This window comes from Cherax quadricarinatus, chromosome 33, assembly GCF_038502225.1.
Source record: "Cherax quadricarinatus isolate ZL_2023a chromosome 33, ASM3850222v1, whole genome shotgun sequence".
In the NCBI taxonomy this organism is placed as follows: domain Eukaryota; kingdom Metazoa; phylum Arthropoda; class Malacostraca; order Decapoda; family Parastacidae; genus Cherax; species Cherax quadricarinatus.
Genome location: NC_091324.1, coordinates 29884496 through 29905662, shown reverse-complemented (window position 1 = coordinate 29905662; position 21167 = coordinate 29884496). Strand labels below are relative to the sequence as shown.

The 21167-nt window shown below is 46.2% G+C and overlaps 1 protein-coding gene across 1 annotated transcript in view; it reads right to left on the bottom strand.

The window, feature by feature from the left end:
* Positions 1–20425, bottom strand: part of LOC128693949 (uncharacterized) — a 96366-nt gene extending 75941 nt beyond the window's left edge. Inside the window, exon 1 of the mRNA XM_053783873.2 lies at positions 19938–20425. Coding sequence (XP_053639848.1) covers positions 19938–19951 — 14 coding nt within the window. The 5' untranslated portion in view covers positions 19952–20425. The remainder of the gene's footprint in view (positions 1–19937) is intronic.
* Positions 20426–21167: the final 742 nt, after the last annotated feature.

Below are 21167 nucleotides of genomic sequence, written 5' to 3'. Positions count from 1 at the left end.
AGAGAATTGTCAGTGTTGCTCGCAGTCAGTCCGCCCGTCAGTGTTGCTCGCAGTCAGTCCGCCCGTCAGTGTTGCTCGCTGTTAGTCCGTCCGTCAGTGTTGCTCGCAGTCCGTCCGTCAGTGTTGCTCGCAGTCAGTCCGTCCGTCAGTGTTGCTCGCAGTCAGTCCGTCCGTCAGTGTTGCTCGCAGTCAGTCCGTCCGTCAGTGTTGCTCGCAGTCAGTCCGTCCGTCAGTGTTGCTCGCAGTCAGTCCGTCCGTCAGTGTTATTCCCAGTCTGTGAATCAAGAGATCGGTCTTCGGTAAGTCAGTCAGCCATGCAGTCAACTTGCGGCTATTTTTTACTTTATTTGAAGCGCTAAACCCATTTGGATCAATCGAGGAGTGGTAGAAGTTCTTTCTACCGTCCGCAAATAGTCAAAGTAGATAGTCAGCCTACCGGTTTACTATCTGCCCTGCGAGGGGTTAGTTATGCGAGTGGGGCTGCCACCTAAGGAGAGGGTGGGTGGGCCACCCTCAAGATAAGGGCGGCTGGGTGGAGACTGAGCCACGTTCGCAATAAACTCTCACATACGCGTGCGCAGAAACACACACAAACGCGCACAGGTTTGTACTCCTCTTTTTTTCGGCTGTTCGATGCGACATTCGTCGCCTTGACGGAGCGCAGACGTCTCGACGCGTCCTGGTTGATGCTGGAAGTGAATTCCATGCACAGTGTAGTAATAGTCAATTATGTGGTGTGTGAGTTGGCTTAGTGGATGATGACTGAGTGTGATGGATGACTGAGTGTGATGGATGACCCAGTGTGATGGATGACCCAGCAAGGTTGCTTACCTGGCCCCTCTTGTAATTAATAAATTCTCCTTCCTTATTGGGTTAAGTGCCAAGTAGTAGCTGAAGATGGTGGTGGTTGTGATAGTGGTAGTGGTGGGGATGATAGTGGTTGTGGGGATGATGGTGGTAGTGTTGGGGGGGATGGTTTTTGGCAGTGGGGATGGTGGTGGTGGTGGTCGGAATGGTGGTGGGGATGGTGTTGTGATTATTGTAGCTGTAGGGGTTATTGTTACTTTTCTCAAGTAATCATGACCTCTCACACATTGTTCTAGGGCTCATGGACAATGTCATACCCACTCATAAAACTGTGCCTGAATTCTTGTTCACTTGTTTATTCAAATCGTTCCACTTCCTAAACATACTCAGTCTCGGTGAACATTTTTCTAATTTCCCCGTGGCTCATTTGTGTCTTGAGTTTCCATATTTGGCCCTCTCTGGCCTATAATGTCGTCTGCGTATCTTGTACGTCGTGACCATGTCTCTCCTGGTTCTGTTGTGTGAATGGGGTATAAGTGTTACCTGTGCATGACGTCTTAGGTGTGAATTATGTCTTCTGAGGCGTTAGAAATCACACCTGTGAGCGTTGCTTATTCATAATTCCTCAGGTGTTCTGAATGATTAGCCCTCCCTTCCCCTTCCTCACCTCCTTCCCCTTCCCCTCCTCACCTCTTCCCCTTACTTTCTTCATCCCCTCCCCTTCCCCACTTGCTTCCCGACCTCCTCCCCTTCCCCACCTCCTGCCCTTAATCCCCTCCCCTACCCCACCTCCAGCCCTTAATCCCCTCCCCTACCCCACTTGCATTCCCACCTCCTCCCCTTTCCCACCTCTCCTCCTCCATCCCCTCCCATTCCCCACTTTCCCTGCAGCTTTTGTCACAATGTTTGCACGTCATATTCTGACACCTTGCTGATAATGACCTCTGTCTGGCCACACCAAGAGAGCACCCTCCCGAACACTTCTTTAGACTCTCTCACTCTCTCTCCACCATGCTGCTTTACTGCCCTAACCTAAACTACCTGGCCTTGATATACACTATAAAATCTGTTATCTGTCTCTCATATATGCTCCCTCCTCTCTGTCTCTCTCTTTTCTTACACAGAGCTTTACAAGGTTAGGTTAAGGGTTCCTAACTTTATTTACAATCTCTCTCTCTCTCTCTCTCTCTCTCTCTCTCTCTCTCTCTCTCTCTCTCTCTCTCTCTCTCTCTCTAATCCAGAGACCTTCCTCTCCATATTTACTTAATCCATTTACGATTTTTTAATTCAACACAATTTTTTTTCAACGAACCGGCCGTGTCCCACCGAGGCAGGGTGACCTAAAAAGAAAAATGAAAGTTTCTCTTTTTAAATTTAGTAATGTATACAGGAGAAGGAGTTACTAGCCCCTTGCTCCTGGCATTTTAGTCGCCTCTTACAAGCTAAGAGCTGTTACCTACATCAGCTCTCTCTCTCTCTCTCTAATCCAGAGACCTTCCTCTCCACGTTTACTTAATTCATTTGCACGAGCTGAGACGGTCGTTGAGGGAGGGGGGGGGGAGAAGTACAGGGAGGGGGTAGTGTTGAGTGTTAGCGGAGGGGTAAGGAACAGAAAAAGGTAGGGGGATGGGAGGGGTGATGTGAGAGAGGGTTCCTGTTGGGATGGATAAAAGTTTAACTCATCTTCCTCCCATCCCTGTGTGATGGAATAATTCAGGGGGAAACATGGCTAGGTTTTTGCTCCCACTGTTTAACTATCAAATAGAATAGTGTAGCAACACGCTGCTGACGTATACACTTTTGCCTTTAAAAACATATATTGGAGAACCTTGGTGTTGTCCCAGGGTTCCACTGCAGAGCCTTGGTGTTGTCCTAGGGTTCCACTGCAGAGCCTTGGTGTTGTCCCAGGGTTCCACTGCAGAGCCTTGGTGTTGTCCCAGGGTTCCACTGCAGAGCCTTGGTGTTGTCCCAGGGTTCCACTGCAGAGCCTTGGTGTTGTCCTAGGGTTCCACTGCAGAGCCTTGGTGTTGTCCTAGGGTTCCACTGCAGAGCCTTGGTGTTGTCCTAGGGTTCCATTGCAGAGCCTTGGTGTTGTCCCAGGGTTCCACTGCAGAGCCTTGGTGTTGTCCCAGGGTTCCACTGCAGAGCCTTGGTGTTGTCCCAGGGTTCCACTGCAGAGCCTTGGTGTTGTCCCAGGGTTCCACTGCAGAGCCTTGGTGTTGTCCCAGGGTTCCACTGCAGAGCCTTGGTGTTGTCCCAGGGTTCCACTGCAGAGCCTTGGTGTTGTCCCAGGGTTCCACTGCAGAGCCTTGGTGTTGTCCCAGGGTTCCACTGCAGAGCCTTGGTGTTGTCCCAGGGTTCCACTGCAGAGCCTTGGTGTTGTCCCAGGGTTCCACTGCAGAGCCTTGGTGTTGTCCCAGGGTTCCACTGCAGAGCCTTGGTGTTGTCCCAGGGTTCCACTGCAGAGCCTTGGTGTTGTCCCAGGGTTCCACTGCAGAGCCTTGGTGTTGTCCCAGGGTTCCACTGCAGAGCCTTGGTGTTGTCCCAGGGTTCCACTGCAGAGCCTTGGTGTTGTCGTAGGGTTCCACTGCAGAGCCTTGGTGTTGTCGTAGGGTTCCACTGCAGAGCCTTGGTGTTGTCGTAGGGTTCCACTGCAGAGCCTTGGTGTTTTCGTATGGTTCCACTGCAGAGCCTTGGTGTTGTCGTAGGGTTCCACTGCAGAGCCTTGGTGTTGTCCCAGGGTTCCACTGCAGAGCCTTGGTGTTGTCGTATGGTTCCACTGCAGAACCTTAATGTTGTCGTAGGGTTCCACTGCAGAGCCTTGGTGTTGTCCCAGGGTTCCACTGCAGAGCCTTGGTGTTGTCCCAGGGTTCCACTGCAGAGCCTTGGTGTTGTCCCAGGGTTCCACTGCAGAGCCTTGGTGTTGTCCCAGGGTTCCAAAGCAGAGCCTTGGTGTTGTCCCAGGGTTCCACTGCAGAGCCTTGGTGTTGTCGTAGGGTTCCACTGCAGAGCCTTGGTGTTGTAGGGTTCCACTGCAGAGCCTTGGTGTTGTAGGGTTCCACTGCAGAGCCTTGGTGTTGTCGTAGGGTTCCACTGCAGAGCCTTGGTGTTGTCCCAGGGTTCCACTGCAGAGCCTTGATGTTGTCGTAGGGTTCCACTGCAGAGCCTTGGTGTTGTCCCAGGGTTCCACTGCAGAGCCTTGTTGTTGTCCCAGGGTTCCACTGCAGAGCCTTGGTGTTGTCGTAGGGTTCCACTGCAGAGCCTTGGTGTTGTCGCAGGGTTCCACTGCAGAGCCTTGGTGTTGTCGTAGGGTTCCACTGCAGAGCCTTGGTGTTGTCGTAGGGTTCCACTGCAGAGCCTTGGTGTTGTCCCAGGGTTCCACTGCAGAGCCTTGGTGTTGTTCCAGGGTTCCACTGCAGAGCCTTGGTGTTGTCCCAGGGTTCCACTGCAGAGCCTTGGTGTTGTCCCAGGGTTCCACTGCAGAGCCTTGGTGTTGTCGTAGGGTTCCACTGCAGAGCCTTGATGTTGTCGTAGGGTTCCACTGCAGAGCCTTGGTGTTGTCCCAGGGTTCCACTGCAGAGCCTTGTTGTTGTCCCAGGGTTCCACTGCAGAGCCTTGGTGTTGTCGTAGGGTTCCACTGCAGAGCCTTGGTGTTGTCGCAGGGTTCCACTGCAGAGCCTTGGTGTTGTCCCAGGGTTCCACTGCAGAGCCTTGGTGTTGTCGTAGGGTTCCACTGCAGAGCCTTGGTGTTGTCGTAGGGTTCCACTGCAGAGCCTTGGTGTTGTCCCAGGGTTCCACTGCAGAGCCTTGGTGTTGTCCCAGGGTTCCACTGCAGAGCCTTGGTGTTGTCCCAGGGTTCCACTGCAGAGCCTTGGTGTTGTTCCAGGGTTCCACTGCAGAGCCTTGGTGTTGTCCCAGGGTTCCACTGCAGAGCCTTGGTGTTGTCCCAGGGTTCCACTGCAGAGCCTTGGTGTTCCAGGGTTCCACTGCAGAGCCTTGGTGTTGTCCGAGGTTTCCACTACAGAGCCTTGGTGTTGTCCCAGGGTTCGACTGCAGAGCCCTGGTGTTGTCCTAGGGTTCCACTGCAGAGCCTTGGTGTAGTCCCAGGGTTCTACTGAAGAACCTTGGAGCCGCTGGCGCAGGAGGGCAAGACTGTCTACAAGCGTGTTTGCTTATAACAGCGTTCCCCCTTCCCCTACCTCTTCCCATCCTTCACAGTACCCCCTTACCCTACTCTTCCCTCACCTCGTCCCATTCCACCTTTCCCTTCCTCCTCATCGTTGTCATTGTCGGAGGCTGTTGTGCATTATACGTAGGAAGGGTAATGGTGGGGGTGGTAGTGTTAATTGTGGGGTGGTAGTACTATTGGTGGGGGTGGTAGTATTAGTGGTGGGGGTGGTAGTGCTAGTTGTGGGGTGGAGGGAGTGATTTTCGTGATTTTTTTTAGTTGGGGTAGTAAGGGGGGATGGTAATAGTGGTGATTCGTGAAGGGAATAGGTGGTGTTCGGGAGAGGGGAGAAGTCGCCACTTCTTTTCTTAAGCTTGTTCATACAAGATAGTGTGTGTGTGTACTTACATATATGTACTGAGTGTGTGTCACTGGTGCAGTGAGCCTGCCTCGTGGTGGTGGTGTTACACCTCACTGCAGAAGGTCAGGTGGTACTGGAATGCGAGCTACCAGGGTCACATACCATTAACTTGGGAAGTGAAGGTGCAAGTGTATCGCCAGGAACGTGCTTGTAGGGAGACAGTTGAGTATCACACACACACTCACCTACTCACACATTTACTCACTAATTTACAAACTGTCACACACACACACACACACACACACACACACACACACACACACACACACACACACACACACACACACACACACACACACACACACACACACACAAATTCGAATGTAGTAAGCGCCAACAGCCTGGTTGATCAGGCCATCCAACAGGCGGCCTGGTCTGGGATCGGGCCGAGGTGGCGTTGCCTCTCAGAACACTCCGGGTAGACTGCAGACAGCTAGACTCCCACATAAATACTCTCTCATCACCTGCCCTTCCTTAACGCGACACAAATCAAACATGGGTTCAGAGATCACCTCCAGTATGTTGTTAACTTGATATCCTGTTATCAGCTAGTAAGAAAAATGGGAGCGATTACGAATCGATATGATAAGAAGAGAGAGAGAGAGAGAAAGAGAGCGAGAGCGAGCCAGTAAAAATGCCCAACATACTGATTCTTTCATTTCTTTATACATTACCATAACCACATGTTTACCCAAACACTCACATAAACACACGCTTACCCATGCTTACCTGAAACCGAGCAGCTTAGACGTGGCAAATCCTAACTAGGGAAAATATTCGACTCAAGTTGCTAGAATAACATGTCTAGTCGACGCCCTTCGATCCCACAAGAAACTGTTTCTGGACGTGTACATAGTTAGAGGGTTTCAAGAGGAAACCTGTACACTGCTGTACAATATAGTCTGTGATTGCTATGTAGGTCATTTGGTCCCTGACAGCAACAGCCTGGTTGATCAGTCGACAAGTAAGTCTGGCCTCAGCACTCGAAACAGCTCAGGGATATAACACAAGTATATCACAGATGACAAGAAAAGTGCTTGAGAGCCTCAAGGAGTGTTTAAAAGTTAGAAGACAGACCAGAAACAACAAGCGGGGTACCCACAAAGATCAGTTCTAGGACCCTGATTAAATATACTGTTGAAGCCCTAGTGGCGTTTATTAAGTAAATTCTCTGATATTAAGTTGGTTGTTCAATGGAATGTTATATTTAGGGCCTAAGGGTATTTTTTTTATATATAATCACAAGAAAAAACCAAACCCAGGCTAACCTGCATAATAGTTGACTCATAATGTAAGTTGGGTTAAGTTGTGTTGGCTTAGGATGGCTTACCTTTTCCTCTGTTTAGTGTCCAGAAGATAGCTGTTTCCCTATTAACCCAAACTATAACCGTTCCCATTGCACAACCTATATAATAATAAAGAACTTACATAACTTATTGAAAAGTTTAAAACACAATAACTTCGTTTGTGTAATAGCCCCTACCTGTGACCAGTCATACTAGCTCCTACCAGTTACCAGTTATATTAGCTCCTACCAGTGACCAGTTATATTAGCCCCTACCTGTGACCAGTCATACTAGCTCCTACCAGTTACCAGTTATATTAGCTCCTACCAGTGACCAGTTATATTAGCCCCTACCTGTGACCAGTCATACTAGCTCCTACCAGTTACCAGTTATATTAGCTCCTACCAGTGACCAGTTATATTAGCTCCTACCAGTGACCAGTTATATTAGCCCCTACCAGTGACCAGTTATATTAGCCCCTACCAGTGACCAGTTATATTAGTTCCTACCTGTGACCAGTTATATTAGCCCCTACCTGTGACCAGTTATATTAGCCTCTACCAGTTACCAGTTATATTAGCCCCTACCAGTGACCAATTATATTAGTTCCTACCTGTGACCAGTTATATTAGCCCCTACCAGTGACCAGTTATATTAGTTCCTACCAATGACCAGTTATATTAGTTCCTACCAATGACCAGTTATATTAGCCCCTACCAGTGACCAGTTATATTAGCCCCTACCTGTGACCAGTTATATTAGCCCCTACCAGTGACCAATTATATTAGATCCTACCTGTGACCAGTTATATTAGTTCCTACCTGTGACCAGTTATATTAGTTCCTACCTGTGACCAGTTGTATTAGCCCCTACTTGTGACCAGTTATATTAGCCCCTACCTGTGACCAGTTATATTAGCCCCTACCTGTGACCAGTTTCGAATCTATATCTACTCTCACTGTACCGATGAGAAGAATAGAAACAGAAGATGACAGCGTGAAACTGTCAGACGAATTTCATAGACTGAAAGGGTGCGTAAAGTGACTGTTGGAATTCAGTCGTACTAAGAGGAGAGTCATGACGATAGGAGCTGAGCGAAGAGTGCCATCTGGGAGACTAGCCGCCACAGATGTCAGATAAAAGAGTATTTCCCTAGATATATAGCACCTTAAATGTGTGTCCTCTGAGGCCTTGAATGCATCAGGAATATTGTGTCGGCTGCACGTACATGCCACAACATACATACATACGATTATTTCTGACACAACTTTCACTCATATAACACCATATGCACTCATAAGAAACTTCTGACACAACATATATGACCCACCATACACGTACTTAACACAGAATACACACACATGAATCAGGGACAGGGACAGACTGTTCGAGAGACGGGAAACAGGGACACAAGGGCAAAGGTGGAGGTTAAATACACACAGGAATCATAAAGGCGTCAAGAAGGTGAATTTTTAGCTAAAGAGATCAGAAAGCAGACATTGAAATGGATGATGCACGATCTATACGTAGCTTTGATAATAGGTATGGTAAGGCTCACGAGGCCAAGCAAAAACCCAGTAGCGGCCAGCGTGAAACACAGGGCCAAGAGCTGAGATTCGACCTGTGCAGCCACAAGTAGGTTAGTACACATGCCACAACATACGGCTATGTTTACACTACTGACGTTATTTAACTCTGCACTCTGGTTAGTTTTGATCGTAAGAAAGTTTTATGACTAGCGTAGTGTTTCTCTCTCTCTCTCACACACACACACACACACACACACACACACACACACACACACACACACACACACACACACACACACACACACACACACACACACACACAGTGTTGGAATGGAAATGTTGATTAAAAAAAATCTTTACCAGCAACAGAAATTCAATTCCAAAATAAGGAAAAAAAAAAAAAAAAAAAAAAAGAAAAAAGGAAAAACCTTCTAAAAGCAACGGGAAAGAACTAATGTTTCGTAAGCAACGAAAGAGAAACAAATCTGTTTTGTGTAATTATGTAAACAAACTCGAGAAACAAATCTGTATTGTGGGATTATATATATTAAAAAACAGACTGGATGACCTATAATGACCTATAATTTTCAGTGACGTACCTGTGGAGGATTTTGTGAGGATTTCCCCACCCTCGCAGTGCGGCCGGTGGCCATGCTTCCTTGGTGACTACTTGCTCAATCAGTCTGTTGGTGCCGGGGGTCCACAGGCTTGCAACCTGGCTAATGAGTTGTTTATATGCACGGGCGCTTTAAACAGGCAACTCAGGCGAGAGAAGGGAACACGGCGTTAGATTCTGACTTGTTGGTTAGATAAGAAGAAATCCTCAGTATAACTTAACCTAACTTTTCATAATCTAACCCAACTAAACTTAGTCTAAGCTAGCCTCGCCAAAATTGATCTAACCCAACTTAACCTTACAAAACCTAACTTAACCTTACAAAACCTACCCTAGCTTAACCTTACAAAACCTACCCTAACTTAACCATACAAAACCTAACCTATTCAAGCCTCTCCAAAGCTAACTTAAATCCTTACCACACCACACCTACCCAAGTCTAACCGCAAATAACCTAAAGCAACCAAACTTAATCTGGTAAAAATGATTACATTCTAGAGATAACATATCTAGCAATGTGTGACTAGGAAAAACTATATATAAACAAGATCAGCTATGGTTATCTAACACTTTTTTCAGAGCAATTAAGTGGAATCAAGTAGGACAAAGAAATTGATGTGAACCAAATCTTTAAAGGGTTCTGAAACCTAAGACAGTAGTGTTGAGCATTTGCTTTGTTTTTTCTGCTTTTCAAAAAGAATAGGCCGTGGTAAAGAAAGAGGTTGATGTTTGACACCAACATGGACGGGAAAGTTGAGAACTGCTGTGGAAGAACATCAACAAAGCAGTTGGATCACACATAGTATCACCTTAGGTTTATAAAGTATTTAGTGAGCGAACAGATACACACACACACACACAGCATTCCGATACCTTAGTAAGGAATCGTTCAAGACACTGTACACCGTGTATGTCAGGCCCATACTGGAGTATGCAGCACCTGTTTGGAACCCGCACTTGATAAAGCACGTCAAGAAACTAGAGAAAGTACAAAGGTTTGCGACAAGGTTAGTTCCAGAACTAAGGGGAATGTCCTATGAAGAAAGATTAAGGGAAATCGGCCTGACGACACTGGAGGACAGGAGGGTCAGGGGAGACATGATAACGACATATAAAATACTGCGTGGAATAGACAAGGTGGACAAAGACAGGATGTTCCAGGGAGGGGACACAGAAACAAGAGGCCACAATTGGAAGTTGAAGACACAAGTGAGTCAGAGAGATATTAGTCAGTATTTCTTCAGTCATAGAGTTGTAAGGCAGTGGAATAGCCTAGAAAATGACGTAGTGGAGGCAGGAACCATACACAGTTTTAAGACGAGGTTTGATAAAGCTCATGGAGCGGGGAGAGAGAGGGCCCAGTAGCAACCGGTGAAGAGGCGGGGCCAGGAGCTAAGACTCGACCCCTGCAACCACAAATAGGTGAGTACACACACACACACAAAGAAGACCGCAGACAGAGTATAGGCTAGGAGGCCAAAGACTGCAAACCTCACTCAATGAGAAAGATCTAGGAGTGAATATAATACCGAGTACATCGCCAGAAGTACACATTAACCAGATAACTGCTGCGGGATATGGGCGCTTGGCAAACCTAAGAATAGCGTTCCGGTACCTCAGTAAGGAATCGTTCAAGACTTTATACACTGTGTACGTCAGGCCCATACTGGAGTACGCAGCACCAATTTGGAACCCACACCTAGTCAAACACGTCAAGAAATTAGAGAAAGTGCAAAGGTTTGCAACAAGGCTGGTTCCAGAGCTAAGGGAAATGTCCTGTGAAGAAAGGTTAAGGGAAATCGGTCTGACGACACTGGAGGACAAGAGGAATCAGGGGAGACGTGATAACGACATACAAAATACTGCGTGGAATAGACAAGGTGAATAGAGACAGGATGTTCCAGAGATAGGACACAGAAACAAGGGATCACAATTGGAAGCTGAAGACTCAGATGAGTCAAAGGGAAGTTAGGAAGTATTTCTTCAGCCACAGAGTTGTTAGGAAGTGGAATAGTCTGGCAAGCAATGTAGTGGAGGCAGGAACTATACATAGTTTTAAGACGAGGTATGATAAAGCTCATGGAGCAGGGAGAGGGAGGACCCAGTAGCGGTCAGTGAAGAGGCGGGGCCAGGAGCTGAATCTCGACCCCTGTAACCACAATTAGGTGAGCACGCACACACACACACACACACACACACACACACACACACACACACACACACACACACACACACACACATTTCTTCAGCCACAGAGAAGTCAAGAAGTGGAATAGTTTGGGAAGCGATGTATTGGAGGCAGGATCCATACATAGCTTTAAGCAGAGGTAATATATGTAATATAATATATTAATATATGTAATATATGTAATATATGTAATATACACAGACTTTGCAAAAGCATTTGACAAATGCGATCATGGCGTAATAGCCCATAAAATACGTGCTAAAGGAATAACTGGGAAAGTGGGGAGATGGATCTTCAACTTCCTAACAAATCGAACACAAAGAGTAGTGGTCAACAGTTAAATCGGAGGCTGCCATAGTGAAGAGCTCTGTTCCACAAGGCACAGTACTCGCCCCCATCTTATTCCTTATCCTCATATCAGACATAAACAGAGATATACACCACAGCACCGTATCATCCTTTGCGGATGATACTAGGATCTGCATGAGGCTGTCATCTGCTGAGGACGCGGTTAACCTCCAAGAAGATATAAACAAAGTTTTCCAGTGGGCAACGGTAAACAATATGATGTTCAATGAGGACAAATTCCAACTACTCCGTTATGGAAAAATGGAGGAGATAATACCTAGAACAGAGTATACTACTGACTCCGGCCATACAATAGAGCGGAAAAATAATGTAAGGGACCTGGGAGTAGTAATGTCTGAGGATCTCACTTTCAAGGATCACAACAGTGCCACGATCGCACGTGCAAAGAAAATGATAGGATGGATAATGAGAACTTTCAAAACGAGAGATGCCAAGCCCATGATGATCCTTTTCAAATCACTTGTTCTCTCTAGGCTGGAATACTGCTGTACATTAACATCTCCATACAAAGCAGGTGAAATCGCAGATCTAGAGAGTGTACAGAGATCCTTTACTGCACGTATAAGTTCTGTCAAGCACCTTAACTACTGGGAACGCTTGGAAGCACTTGACTTGTACTCGTTGGAACGCAGGAGGGAGAGATATATCATAATCTACACTTGGAAAATCTTGGAAGGAATGGTCCCAAATCTGCACACAGAAATCACTCCCTACGAAAGTAAAAGACTGGGCAGGCGATGCAAAATGCCGCCAATAAAAAGTAGGGGCGCCATTGGTACACTAAGAGAAAACACCATAAGTGTCCGGGGCCCAAAACTGTTCAACAGCCTCCCATCAAGCACTAGGGGAATTGCCAATAAACCCCTGGCTGCCTTCAAGAGAGAGCTGGACAGATACCTAAAGTCAGTGCCGGATCAGCCGGGCTGTGGCTCGTACGTCGGACTGCGTGCGGCCAGCAGTAACAGCCTAGTTGATCAGGCCCTGATCCATCGGGAGGCCTGGTCGTGGACCGGGCCGCGGGGGCGTTGATCCCCGGAATAACCTCCAGGTTTGATAAAGCTCACGGCTCAGGGAGAGTGACCTAATAGCGACCAGTGAAGGGGCGGGGCCAGGAGCTTGGTATCGACCCCTGCAACCTCAACTAGGTGAGTACAACTAGGTGAGTACACACACACACACACACACACACACACACACAGTGATCAATGGTTCGCCCTTTCATGGTCTTCATTTTTTAACCCATTTCTAGTGACTTTAAAATCTCGCAGGTCACGGGAGGTTGACCCACTGTGACCTCTCAGAAGATGCAGGTCGGGGGTCACTGCCTCGCAAGTCGCTGTCCAACCTCTCCACCTCCCACCCTCCCTCTCTACTGCCCACTGAAATCCAACCATATCCTCATCACGACGATGCAGTCTGGTCAGCCATAGGACTGACTAGACTGCCTCATCATATTTTCTGCAGGGGTCTTATAAGACAGCCACAATCTATTGTTGGGTTTACGAACCCTAACATACATATCCTTAAACTGTGTATACAAACTTCTTCAATGCTAAGCATGAACATTCTTGTCTCCCTGTAACTCATTATCTTCTCATGTTTCCATTTACGTCCCTTTCATGTCTGCCGTACTGATTTGTGTGTATCTTATATGTCATGATCATGTCTCCTCTGTTTTTTTTATAATTATAGGTCATTCCTCTCAGCTCCGGAAATAATTTCGTAGCAAATCTATAAATTTTCTCTACTTTCTAGAGCTGCTTGCTTAGGCGTTGGTTCGATACTGGTTATACGTTACATATATACTTACCTGCAGAGTGTTCCGAGAGTCAGCGTTCCTGCGACCTGGTCAGTGCAGGCCTCCCGGATATATCAGAGCCTGATCAATCAGGCTCTTACTGCTGGCCGCACGCAGTCCAACATGCACGCAGCCCGGCTGGCCAAGAACTGACTTTAAGAACTTGTCCAGTTCCTAAGTCAGTTCCTGACCAGCCGAGCATGAATGACTGTTTCTGAATGCTTTACTTAAGTGTACTAGATGCGTATATGTCGACGTGTTCAGACCATGAATCTTGATTGATGGACTCAGCACATTGACTTCAGGCTGAGGGACTGATTACATCATACTCCTCCTTATCTTCCTCTGTTATTCTCTGTATTAAGAACAAACATAAGAATGTAGGAACACTGCAGAAGGCCTACTGGCCCATACGAGGCAGGTCCTTATCAAAACGACATCTACCTAAAGCTACTCAAGAAAAAACTCCCGTACCCCTTAACACCAATCAAACCCAGCCCCTCCCACTCATATATTTGTCCAGTCTCTTCTTAAAGCTACCCAAGGTCCTAGCCTCTATCACCCCACTGGGAAGACTGTTCCACGCATCTACAACTCTGTTAGAAAACCAGTACTTACCTATGTCCTTTCTTAATCTAAATTTATCCAACTTAAATCCATTATTCCTGGTTCTTACCTGGTTCGACACCCTCAGTACTTTATTAATGTCTCCCTTGTTTATGCCCGTCATCCACTTATACACTTCAATGATATCTCCCCTCATTCTACGCCTCTCCAGAGAGTGGAGATTTAAGGCTTTAAGTCTATCTTCATACGGACTGAAGAAGCCACTGGCTGGAGAAACGTTTCCTCAGTTAAGATCCCCATATGTTGCACAAGTGTCTCATTCTTCACCTTGTCGGTTTTCAAAACAGTTTTCATCGCATACAGAGGACTGCATCGAGTCAGGTATGACATTTGAAGTCTGTAGTTTTAAGAGTAAAACCGGTCCCAGGAGTGCGCCCTGTAGGACACCACTCTTTACGCCCGTTTATTCCGAAATCTCTTCCTGGACGCTTTGGCTTTTTCCTCTTAGGTTTTCCTTGATCTAGCAAAGTGCCTTTCCTGTTATCCTTGCCTACTCATGTTTGTGGACTAGTCTCTCGTGGAATATCATGTGCTAGCTTACGGTCGAAAAGTAGTCTGTCCATCTGTCTCTTGCTCCTGCCTGGTCTTTAATACATCATCATAGAGCCGGAGTATGTTTTAAGGCGATATTTACCTTCTTTAAACCCATGCTGGTTGTCATTTACAAGGTCGTACCTCTCCAGGTGCTCCACCAATCTTATTATCATTACATCAGATAACAGCATATAAGCGATACCAACCTGTACCTCACTGCTGCCTCTCTCTCTCTCTCATTCCCTTGTTTTATTATTTAGGCAATATTTTTTTCAGGATTTGGCAAGGTGCTAGTCTATAAGTTTGTTGTAGATTTTTGCTAGTGATTCGTACAGTGCCTATTAACTCAGAGAAGCAGTGTCGGGTCCTGCTGTTTTTGCAGTGTCCAGCTTTCATCTGGTGTGCTGTTGTCTCCATTGGTCTGGCCTTTTTGTTCTGTCCTCCTGCACTGGTCTCAGTTTCCAGAGCGAACACCTCCTTGAATCGCCTTTCCAGTTTCTTGCAGTTCTACTTATCGTTCCTCATTTGCTCTCTGTTTGTTACATACTGTAATTCGGTCACGTACTGTCGTCTTTCTTTTGCTCTAGTTGTCTAACTGGAATTACATATTTCAGCTTGCAAGGGATGGGAGGGAAGAGGGGTAAGTAACAGCTCTTGGTCCCGCTCCTTAGCTTTCTGCCTACTGCTGTAAGATAACTCAAATTTATTTTCTAAACCCTCGTCCACATCTTTAACCCTGTATTATTTATAAAATGTTTTTTTATATGCTTCTGGCTCAGTTTGGTGTGCAATTTCTAACCTTTTGTATCCCCCTTGATCTTGGTCCACCCCTAGGAAAGAGCCTATCCTTGTCTACCTTGTCTATGTTTCGCAGCATTTTGTATTTCGTGATCATGTCTCCACTCAGTCTTCATTCCACTGGTGACAATAAGGTTTAGTTCTCACACATTTTCTTTGTAATTCCTGACCTAAGACAACAGTTTTCATGCACTCTCAACGTTCATTTTTCTAGATGAGGAATTCAGTTTCTTCGCCTCCCTGACCCATCACAGATCACCTCCCTAACCCATCAGACAGATCACCTCCCTGACCCATCAGACAGATCACCTCCCTGACCCATCAGACAGATCACCTCCCTGACCCATCAGACAGATCACCTCCCTGACCCATCAGACAGATCACCTCCCTGACCCATCAGACAGATCACCTCCCTGACCCATCAGACAGATCACCTCCCTGACCCATCAGACAGATCACCTCCCTGACCCATCAGACAGATCACCTCCCTGACCCATCAGAGAGATCACCTCCCTGACCCATCAGAGAGATCACCTCCCTGACCCATCAGAGAGATCACCTCCCTGACCCATCAGAGAGATCACCTCCCTGACCCATCAGAGAGATCACCTCCCTGACCCATCAGAGAGATCACCTCCCTGACCCATCAGAGAGATCACCTCCCTGACCCATCAGAGAGATCACCTCCCTGACCCATCAGAGAGATCACCTCCCTGACCCATCAGAGAGATCACCTCCCTGACCCATCAGACAGATCACCTCCCTGACCCATCAGACAGATCACCTCCCTGACCCATCAGACAGATCACCTTCCCAACCCATCAGACAGATCACCTTCCCAACCCATCAGACAGATCACCTCCCTGACCCATCAGACAGATCACCTTCCCAACCACCCATCAGAGCTGCGTGACGCCGATTTCTTCACCGATGAAAACCTGGTCTTACACTCTCCTAGCTGGCCAGGTGGGAGACGTCCTTCAGAGATAGCGTAGGAGCCACGCAAGGAACTGACGTAAGTAGCGAGGGAAAGCTACGAGTCCTTCAGAGATAGCGAGGTGAAAACTGCGAGTCCTTTAATGATAGCGAGGGGAAAACTGCGAGTCCTTTAGAGTTAGCGAGGTGAAAACTGCGGGTCCTTTAGAGATAGCGAGGGGAAAACTGCGAGTCCTTTAGACATAGCGAGGGAAAAACTGCGAGTCCTTTAGAGATAACGAGGCGAAAACTGTGAGTCCTTTAATGATAGCGAGGAGAAAGACATGAGTCCTTCAAAGATAGAAAGGAAAAGCTGCGAGTCCTAAGATAGTGAGGAGGGAAAGCTGCGAGTCCTGCGAAGATACGGAGCCAAGCAAGGAAGTACCTGTAGCAGCTTCAACACCACTCTTGCTTCTCTTGTCATGTTGTGGTCGTGTGAATTAGTTATACAACACAGCGGGGCCACTTTTATTTCTCTCTCTCTCTCTCTCTCTCTCTCTCTCTCTCTCTCTCTCTCTCTCTCTCTCTCTCTCTCTCTCTCTCTCTCTCTCTCTCTCTCTCCACTTCGTCAGTGCCATTTATTAAACACCATTGTTTGATTTAACTAATTTCAATTTCAAGTGTCAGTACCCAGACAACAGTTTAGAGAGAGTGAACGTCCCAACGAATATTTCAACCCGTCAGCCTAAACTAATTCGTTAGTTAATCGTGAAGAGGGCCAGCGTTTAATTGATTCCACACACACACACACTAACCTCGTAAACGGGTTCCCATCTCATCTGGGTGAGGGGCAGCACCTGGGAGGATAAGTCAACTCAGGAAGGTTGGCCAGGACAAGACGAGCCCAGCCTTGGCGTTCCACCACCTAAATAATTGGAGGAGTTAAATTTATTTGACTACTTTCCTATTAATGCTAGACTACCCTTGGTTGTTTTTTTTTTCGGTCTTGCCCTTGCGGTGGATTTCAACACCTGGATGATTTACCTGCATGTGGTTTATTTAACTGGTTTAATATGAATGGCTAAATGCTGCGGGGTTCTTTCTGCTTTAGTTTCTGTCCACCTGCTGCCTGCTGTGTGGCGAGCCATTTGACACGTCAAGGCACTTCATGACACCCCAAGGCACTTCATGACACGCCAAAGCACTTCATGACACACAACGAAGTTGGTATGTTCTGACTTTTTCAACATTAGTGTCATAAGGCGGTAAAGCACTTGTTAAGGGACGTGTACATGAACCACAACCAACGTGGATAGAGAGATGGAAAATCTGGCCTCACGAATCTCCTGGAGCTTATAACACAGTGGCGGAAATAAAGCAAGGGAAGTTAAGTAGGGTAGTATCATTTGACACAGTTCCATACAGGAGGCTGTTATACACATTCAGGGGTAGTAGGGAGGGTACTTCAGTAAATACAGGAATACTTAGTGAAGAGTAGGCAGAAGTATGGAAGGTGGAGGCAGAGTGAGCACGGGTGACTAGTGGAGACCCTCAAAGATCAGTGCTTGCATTTCTTGTTGTTCATGGTATACATCAATGACCTGTCAGAGATAATTGAATCCTTTATATGGCTGTGTGTGGATGATGTGAAATTGATGAGGATCGCAGAATCAAACATGGTCAGAAAGATGTCTGCTTGAATTCAGTCTTCATAACTACAAAGTAATGAAAAGAGTGAGAAGACCGGTAGCGGAATACACCCTAGGACTAAAGCTACAGATAGCGTTCAAGGAGAATGATCTTGTGGGTAAACACTGCAGCAAACATATCACCAAAATTACAATACATATAAATCTTATAACTTTAATGGCACATGCAAAATAAGCTAACCTGAAAACGGCTTTCAAAAAACCTGAACAAAGATCATCTAATGGTTTGAAACGAGATTAGTACCGGAACTGAGAGGAACTCAACTCAAAAAGAGAAGAGGATCAGGTAGAAACATGATCATGATCTACTAACGACTCAGAGTATTGGGTAAAATGGATAGGGAGAGGCTGAGAGCGAAAGGGAGACTGGGCAGGCCGGGCAAAATACCCCCAGTGAAAAGTAGGGGCGCCATTGGTATACTAAAAGAAAACACAATAAGTGTCCGGGGCCCAAGACTGTTCAACAGCCTCCCACCATGTATAAGGGGAATCACCAATAGGCGGTATATTGGTGATTCCCAGGAGGGAGCTGGGCAGATACTTAAAGCCGGTGCTGGATCAGCCGGGCTGTGGTTTGTTCGTTGGACTACTTGCTGCCAGCAGTAACAGCCTGGTTGATCAGGCCCTGATCCACCGGGAGGCCTGGTCGTGGACCGGACCGCGGGAGCGTTGATCCCCGGAATACCCTCCAGGTAAGTAGGTAGGTAGGGAATATAGCTAAACAAACAGAAAAGATACGATAGCTTTAAGGAATATCAACAGTCATACATGCCACTGTATGCAACACAGGAACGTCCTGGAGTATGCAACACCAGCATGGTGTTAAGGAATTGGAAAGAAGTGCAGAGGTATGCAACAAGACTTGATTTCAAAGCTAAGGTATATGAGCTACGAAGAACCTGGTGACATTAGAAGATAGAAGAACAAGTGGAGACATGATAACAACACGGAAAATCTTCAGAGAAAATAATGGGGTAAGCAGGGACAGACTATTCGAGAGGTGAGAAATGCAACCAATTGCACAGCTGCAATTGGTTGCATTTTTGTGACATTTTTGTTAGTATTTCTATAAAAGACTCATGTTCACTTTATGTATGTAATGCTGGATAAGATGGTAGTATTTCCGTGAGCGTTTTTCAGAGGCGAAACATGGACCTACATATGTATGTATGTCTTAGTGGGCAGAAAGTGGAGTGACTTGGATGAAGCAGTGAAGAAGGCTCCATACATAGTTTTACGAATAAGTATAACGGTACACGAGGCTAGTAGGGAGGTATTTTGGTAAGTGGCGAGTTATGCGGTAGGTCCAGGAACTGGGACTTGACTCCTGCAACCACAAATAAGTGCGCGCGCACACACACACACGAAAGCACGTGTACATAAAAATACACACAGACAAAAAACAAACACGCAGACTCACACGCACATACGCAAAAACACAATAAAACACAAATGTACACGGACACAAACACGCGCTCACACAACCAAAACACGCATGCACACACACAAAAAACAGGCAAACACACACACACACACTCTACACATATTCCTATGTAAATGAACCATCCTAGCGGTTAGATACAAGAAGCTTGGGTTTGCTTGCAAAGCTGTGCTGGGTATTATTCACCATCGAGCTGAGAGTCTAACAGTCCACAATAATGAAGACAAAACACTCGTTATCCGACACGTTTTTATTGACATAACGTTTCGCCATTTGTAGAGTTTTACACAAAGCAAAACATTGTTCCAGTAGCATCTTCTTGTCCAACATGTCTCTCTGTTAGTATATATAATTCTGAAACTAGAAAACGAAAGCACGAAGCCAGGATAAAATTTATAGTTTAGAAACTAGAAAAGAGAACTTTAAAACCAGGATAAAACTAATAGTTTAGAAACTAGAAAAAAAGATCTTTAAAACCAGGATAAAAGTAAGTTCAGAATCTAGAAAAAACTTTAAAACAGAGGATAAAACTAATTGTTTAAAAACTAGAAAAAGGAACTTTAAAACCGAGGATAAAACTAGAAAGCAGAACTTTAGAAACCAAGGATAAAACTAGAAACTAGAAAAAGGGACTTTGAAAACCAAGGAAGGATACAACTAGAAAAAGGTACTTTAAATCCGGGGATAAAAACTAGTAGTTTCAGATCTAGAAATAAAGACGAAACACGTACCTATTAAAGATCATTTAACCCGGGGACTCCCACATTTAGTTTGCAGGTGTGTGAGCGGACTCGACACACAGGAGGAGAGGCAGGAGGTGCGGTAGGCTGGAGCAGTACTTAGCGAAGAGGCACCGGTGTCTCTTGGCACTTGCCGTAGCATCATCCTTCCCTGCCGTGACTGGGACCTCCTCTCCTAGTGCCACAGCAGTGCCGGGGTCGCTGCCACTACACTTAGCATCGGAAAGCACTCTTTCTCACTCACACGCACTTTTCCCGATAGTCTTTAAGAAAAAACGAAAAGTACCGGATGGGATTTAAAAACCAACAGGTTTTCTTACATAAAAGCACTGTGCACAGGTAGGTATTTTGGCAGGGTTGACGCACACGGTACTCATGTGGGTATAGGTATCCAGTGGTACACACACACGCGCGCGCACATACACACATGAACACACTCCAGGGTAGCTCGCACTCTACACGTCTCTCCACTTCGGGTTTATCCGTGGAAATACGTCTTGATGGGAGGTGTCTCGCCAGAGATACTACCTCGCTGGCCTGCCTGCTGCTGCCAGCCTCATCAACACTCCCCCACACTCATATCCTCAGAAACTCCACTTAAACCCACGTCATTTTTCCCTCATTTCGTTCCTGTCATCTGTAACCCAATCCCGGAAGACTATAAACATCGACGGCCATCAATTTTAGAGCGAAATACATTATTATTGACGTTTTATGATAACGACATTTGGCAGCAATCGGATTGCCCAATGAGGAGGCAAGGGTGACGTGACGTCACTCTACCCGAAGCTTAGGACAAAATTCTCCTCATTCCAGTTGGGTCTCAACCTCCGTGACCTGAGGAGGTCAGGACCTGGCTTCCCACCTGACCTCTAATGAGCACTAGTCACTTTCCAGTGCCGAGATTCCTCTATTGTAAATTTTCTCCAACCTTTAATTCTCGAGATTTTTCACCATTTTCTCTTGTATCTTTTTTTTTTTTTTTTTTTTGGCTGATGTAAATTGCATAAACGCGAATTTATATATGTAAACATTCAGTGTTCGGCGCTGAATGAATTATTTTATTACTATCGTTTCGCTTATCAATCTTCGATAAGATGTGTTTTTTTTTAATTATTAGGACAATTATTTAATGCTTGTGGAGACGTCAGACAGATGTTAGTTATTTAATGTGAGAATTTATAATTATTGTTGCGCTGGTATGGAAGAATGTTTGGTCTA